The sequence below is a fragment of the Podarcis filfolensis genome (assembly GCF_964270895.1).
Source record: "Podarcis filfolensis genome assembly, chromosome: 10".
Lineage (NCBI taxonomy): Eukaryota > Metazoa > Chordata > Lepidosauria > Squamata > Lacertidae > Podarcis > Podarcis filfolensis.
Window position 1 is genome coordinate 42,429,730 of NC_139612.1, and position 6,728 is coordinate 42,436,457.

The following is a 6,728-nucleotide window of genomic DNA, read 5'->3' on the forward strand; positions in this document are numbered from 1 at the left end:
TGCCGCACCCCATATTTGCCTTAACTGCTCAGGGGTCCCTTACCTTAGATTTCATGTATTTGAATGACTGGACTTTGACAGATACAGTGCTCATGCTAAGAAGCTGCCGTAGGTGGTTTCTCGTCTGCTGCAAGTGGTTTCTGCCTTAAGATGCCAGATGATAACTGTTCCAGTCACATGTTTGTAGCCGTCACCCTCCAAATTCACTTAACAGCATTATCAAAGCTGACTATGCCAACCATCTTTTTTGGGTGGAGACATGCAGGCAAATCCATGTTTGTGCAGCCAGTTAAAGTGTATGGAATCTGTAGTTTGGGTCAAATGGGTTAAAATATGAAGACTGTTGTTTTAGCTTATTTTAATTTAATTTATACATTCCTTTCCCACAGTGTACCATGCCCAAAGCGACTTACAATAGATATCAGAACAATAGATATAAGGTATCTAATAGATATCAGGTATCTAAAAGAAGAGGGACGTGGGTGGCGCCGTGGGTTAAACCACTGTGCCGCTTGGGCTTGCTGATTGAAAGGTCGGCAGTTTGAATCCTTGCGATGGGGTGAGCTCCCATTGTTTGGTCCCAGCTCCTGCCAACCTAACAGTTTGAAAGCATGGCATATGTAACCCGAGGTACCACTGTATGTGATAGCTTCCCTGTTGTGCCCAGTTCCAGGGCATCTGTCTGTTAAACAGAATATTGTTTGTTGGACAGAATATTGAGGTAAATATACACTTTTGAACCCAGAACGAAAACAACACTTTAAAAAAATGACTTCCATCATGAGCTGTAGGGACTTGTTGGGGTTTCTCATTGTTTGGATTGTTTATTTGACAAGTGGATTCTGTTTCTAGGAATTCAACAACTGGACCAAGTAATCAATGTGCTGCTCACCACAGGCATGTTTGTTGGGGGGTTCCTGGGCTTCATCCTCGATAACACTATTCCAGGTAGGAATTACAATAATATCCCAGCTTCCTTGACTATATTCTAGTGTTCATTGCTAATGCGCAGTTGCACAGGTATGGCTGCCTTTGGTTGCCAGGGTTTGGGGGCCCCAGGTCATTTTCAGAATAAATCTGAGTTCCAGTCCTGATGGCTTAAAAAACCCAGAGATCTTTAGCTTTCTAGCCACTGCCTCTGAATCAGCAACACTGGAGCTCTTAAAACATTAGCTCAACAGAGGAGAACCTGTTTTTCCCTGAGAGGCTCTGACGTGGCTGGGTCATGTTTAAACCACATGCAGACATAGGCCCTGACCACTGAGTCAACAACACATTGGGAGCAGAGTGCTAATTCCTTGGGGGAAACTAATCATGCAGTTGGCTTCCCAATGCTTGGCTGGGTCATTTAAAAGTTACCCTACAAGAGAGCAGCTCTCAACACAGCTGGAGTAAAATTTAAAGGATTCAACTCCAGGTTTGAGGGGGGGGGGGACTTTTGTGTGGTCATGGGACGTCCATCGTTAGGGCAGTCAATCCCTGTCCTCTGGCCCCTGGATGAACAATATTCCGCAGATTTCAAGCTTTCATATATATATTTAAGAGTAAGTTTCTAGCATTTGTAGAACATGAGAGAGGAGGCAAAATGGACAGGTATTTTTGTGACCAACTAACCTGCTTTCAGCGTCTTATTTGACCACTGCCACCCCACCCAGATAACTTTCTGTAGTGGATCATGAATGTCAACAGTAGCCGTGAGGGTGGGGAGTATCCTAGAGCAATGCTATGCCAGGGGCATTGTGGGAAATTAAAATGGCAGCTATACTCAGCCACATGGTGCCTCTCAGATCACTAGTCTGGGGAGAAAATGTTACAGGGGGCCCGTGGCGGGAAACATTGGCAGGCCTTGCCAGGCTTTTGCAGCTGTGTAGCTGCACCTGTGTCAGATGCTGTGCTGTCCCTGAAAACACTCTGCTGATGCAGTACAATTGTCCTCAGTGTTTTGATTTGAGGAGGCCGAGGGTGTGGCCGCTACACAGATTGGGATCAGGGAGGTTTCTTTTTAGGGCAAGCCTTGTGGGTTCTGAGGGCAAAACTGCACTCAAGTTTTGCTTTTTGCCACAGAAAGTCACAGTCAAAACCACTTTACAGGTTTATAGTGGCAATTAGCATGACAGAGCTGTGTTTATAATATATTCAGTGTACTTCAGTCATTACACCGTGCCTTGCATTTTACCCATATTCAAAAAGAGTATGAGAGTTACATTCATGACGCTTTTCATATTTTTGTTATAACTGGGAAGTTGTCTTGCAAGAACTGATGCTTATTGTGAATGGCTTCTATTTTTTCTTATACTCTGAAATGACTGTCGTGTTTGTGATTATGTGAGATTCATACTTTTTGGGGCACGAGAGGCTGATGCTTAGCGATGATACGAAATTGCTTTGTTATTCTATAGGATGCCTGTTTCTATTAGTCTCTGCTAACTATTCTGTTTTCCTTTGGTAGGGAGCTTGGAAGAGCGGGGACTCCTGGCATGGAAAGAGGGTTATAAGGAAGAATCTGATGATACTGTGAACACATCGGACGTCTATGATCTACCCTTCGGAATAGGTTCTAAGTTCTGTGCTGCTGACTGGTTTCAGTACCTCCCAATGTGCCCAAAGCGGCCAGCCAGAAACAATGCAAAGGAGCGCAATAATTATGCACAGGAGAACAAAAGCAAATTTAATTCAGAAAAGGACACAGAAATAAACATCGACACGAGAATATAAGACTGCATCAGTAAACAAACTTGACTTGCTAAGCCATTGAAGCAACATCTTCCTTTTTTCTGGTTTCTTATCAATGAGATTGTGGCTGTAGCAAGAGACTAAGTTCTGGCAAACGACTCCATAATTTGCCATCAATGCAAATTGGCCATGTGTGCCAATTTCTCTGCTGCGAGAATACAGTGCCAGTTTGAGGGACAGCCTGGCTAGGGAGCCCAGCAGCACCCAAGACAAGAATTTGTTCTCCTTTCTACCGTGGGAAACTCTTTTCCTGAAAATTGAATCCATGGTTCTTGAGTTTCTGAGTAACTAGACAAGCTAGTTCCAAGGAGAAAAGCTGCTGTCCTAGGCCTCCTTAAATCCAGCCTCAGCTTTTGTCTCTGATCATGTGCAGTTGGCCAGACTGCTTAATGTGTGTGTCACAATACTTTGTTGCTCCCACACCTTTTCGTCTTCGGCTTTGTTGAGTCCATAAGTATGGGGAACCTGTGGGCCGTCAAATGTTGTTGGACTCCATTAGCCTTTGCTCAACATGGCCAGTGGTCAGTAACATCGGGAGTTGTAGCTCAACAACACCTGTGTTGTTTGCTACAACAGGCTCCTGAGTTAAACTGGGGCTTCCAAAGTCTATAAAATAGTTCTAAGCTGCTTTTAGGCTTTCATGGAAGTCAGTGACTTCCATTTGAGAAGCCACACAGAACAAGATATGCTTGATCTTGATTATATTCATAAAATGTTGTACTTTGTATTTTAAATCTATCCTAAAGGAAGGATTCAATAATCTTTCCTCAGGGATGGACTCTTGATCATCTTCCTGTGTGTATATAACAAGAGACCTCTTAGGTTTACTGTTGGCATTATCCCAAAGGGCCTTCTGTCTAAGATAAACAAAGCTTTAATTGTGGTAGACTAAGACTAGGGCATTCACATTCACCTTTTTTGAAAAAACTTTTGGAAAGCCAAGTTTCATTCTGGTGACTACTGGGATGACTATCGTATACACTGTTGATGCCCAAATAAAACTGTGCGTCTGCCAAATTCTTAGGGCCGTTCTCTATTTCTGTTTTTGTAGAAATTCTCCTCGCTCAAAATGCATATGCCCCAAATACATATCTGGTATTTTTTAGGCCAGACAGGATGAATTTCCTTTACACTTGTGTATTGTTTATTTCCATTTCCATTTCTGCCTATCTGTTCATACTACAGAGCTCTTTTGCCATTGCCTCCTACCTGTTCACAGCTCTCCATTTCCACTTTGCTGATCCTTCCTCAATTTCTCCCCCATATCCCGGCTTTCGCGATCCCACCTACACTCACTTGGTATTTACCTGAAAACACTTGTGCATTTTACTGAGCAAGAGCTGTACACAAATTATCCTACTACACCTGAGCCGCAGACAAAAGTATTTTAATTGCTCGTTTGTCAATGCGTGCCCCATTCTTCTCCCACTGTGTGGTGGTGTCTGATAAGTGATAACATCAGCATGGGCTGTGACTGAGTAAGTTTCCTGCCTACCTTTCTATCCTTTGCTCTTACATGGTGTTTTTATGTGGTTTCTCAGTATCAGCCACTTAAGATGCCCTACACAAGGTCTTACATAAGATTGTATTTGTAATGATATATGCTTGCTCCATGTGTTCAGTTGTCCTGACTCTGCCATGGGATTTTGCTTACATATGCTTAGTTCAGGGGTGGCTGAATTTGTGGCCCTCCAATTGTTATTGAACCACGACGCCTATCAACCATTGGCTGATGGGAAACTGCAGGTGTGGATTTTCTGGTCTGCTCCAGGAACAGCAGATGCAATCTGTCAGCTCAGCTGGAGGATGGAAGAAAGGATTCCGTTCTACCACATGCAGAACAGATACATGAAGTCCCTACTGCTTACAAGGCTAGCTGTTGCATGTGTGCACTTTTGAATGAGGGCCACCAGTCACATATGGATCAGAAGCTCCCATTCTACAGTATGCCAGTTGGTTACATGCAGGTATTTTTAAATTACTGTACCTCTTAAAAGTTCAAAATGTGCAGCTGGGTTGATTTTATTTTTTAATAGAAGTATTTGCAAAACACCTTGGGTGGCACATAAAAGCATCTTGGGTACAGCACTCATCCTCTCTTGCACACAAGTCAAATCCTTGGCTCCCAAGTGGCTCCTCCATTCTTGTAAGGGGGTGGGAGAGGGTGGTTTCTGTCAAAGCCGCCTCCATCGACAGCCCTCTGTACCAAAGTCCAGGCCATTTTCAAGGGTCTACCAATTCTAAGGAGCAGATTTGAGGGAGGGGGGCAGAGGCAGGAAAGCATGGGGGTGCAGGAGGGCAGCTGCCCCCCATAATTTAAATCAATACAAATCGGAGGTACTGCCCCCTCAACAAAAGCCAGCCTCCCCCACAAAAATTCTGGCTATGCCCATGCAGGAAAGCCTTGTTCTGTGAACATGAACTCTGTTCTATTCTTGGGAAGCTAGGACTCAAGCCATCATCTCTCCTAAGATGGCATCTGCTGTGCACATTACCTAAATTTTGAAGACAAGCATTTTTCTTCAAAGTGATTATTTTATCCTCATGCTAGTTGTGCAGATTTAACCAACCGTGCAATTAAGAGATTAAAACTTAATTGGGCGAAACTTTTTACCACTTCAAACCACTTTTTGTATACAACACTGTGGGTGAAGTGTTAACCCCTGTATTAACAAGCTCTACCCCACCCAATTTGTGTGCTTTTAATTTCACCTTCTCAATGTGCCATTAAAACGGATTATCCTATAGTGTGGATTTGACAATCTTGTATGAAAAAAATGCTCTGTACACAAGCAAACTCTGTACTGAAAAATAAATAAATCACGATTATTATTTTTTGTTAAAGTGTTTTTACTTGGCAGAAAAGCACCCCATATTTTGCTGTCTTCCTAATGAAGAAGATCCAGCATTCCCCAGACTAGTGCCCTTTGGATGTCACTGAACTACCACCATCCCTGACATTTGCAGATATTGATAGCAGCTGGTTTTCAAATATTGCATCTGCTGAAATCAGGCAGCATATTCGCTGCAGTGTGCATACATGTGTAGGAAATTTGCTGCCTCCTTGAGGCTGTGTTCACACTCCTGTTTACTGCATATGTATCCTGTACTCGGCTGTAAGATGCTGCAGTTTAATGCGTCACCTATTTTGTCTATACTCCACGTGTGGACACCTTTGGGTAGACATCCCCAGCCGTCAACACCCCTGGTGTGTGCACTAGCACAAACTGAAGTTGCATTGATGTGAGAGCTAAGAGCACTCTGCCCTCCTGTGGTTTCCAGCAACTAGTATTATTGCCTCTGTGGGGGCACAGCCATCATGGTTAGTAGTAGTAGAAGAAGAGTTTGGATTTGATACCCCACTTTATCACTACCCGAAGGAGTCTCAAAGCGGCTAACAATCTCCTTTCCCTTCCTCCCCCACAACAAACACTCTGTGAGGTGAGTGGGGCTGAGAGACTTCAGAGAAGTGTGACTAGCCCAAAGTCACCCAGCAGCTGCATGTGGAGGAGCGAGGAATCGAACCCAGTTCACCAGATTACGAGTCTACTGCTCCTAACCACTACACCACACTGGCTCTCTCTGTAACACTGTACACTGGTAGCCATCCATAGCAGATCCTCCACGAATTAAAGTCATCTGAGTTGGCGGCCACTCCTGCCTGCTGTGGGAATGAGTTCCATAGTTTTGCTAGGCACTGTGTGAAGAAGCGCTTTATCTGTCCTGAAACTTCCAATATTGGATGTCCCCAAGTTCCAGTGTTTCAAGGAGAAAAACTTTTCTCTAGCCATTTTCTCCACGCCACCCACAATCTTACCAGCTTCTGTCATGCGACCTGTTACTCACCTTTTCTCTAAACTAAAAAGTCCCAAATGCTGCAACCTTTCTCCAGAGGGGAGTTTTTCCTTCATGCTATATGCTATGAGTAGAAATGGTGGCTATTTCTTCCCAACGTGTCTTGTTTTGCACTTCTCAGCACCAAATTTCAGACATAC

The 6,728-nt window shown here is 43.8% G+C and overlaps 1 protein-coding gene across 2 annotated transcripts in view; it reads left to right on the forward strand.

Moving 5' to 3' along the window:
* LOC310743410 (solute carrier family 23 member 1-like) overlaps positions 1–5,565 on the forward strand; it is a 42,086-nt gene extending 36,521 nt beyond the window's left edge. For both annotated transcript variants that reach the window (XM_083573639.1, XM_083573640.1), the window contains exons 12-13: positions 853–948; positions 2,450–5,565. In XM_083573639.1, the coding sequence (XP_083429765.1) occupies positions 853–948; positions 2,450–2,715 (362 nt within the window). In that variant the 3' untranslated portion in view covers positions 2,716–5,565. The remainder of the gene's footprint in view (positions 1–852; positions 949–2,449) is intronic.
* The last annotated feature ends 1,163 nt before the right edge of the window (positions 5,566–6,728 follow it).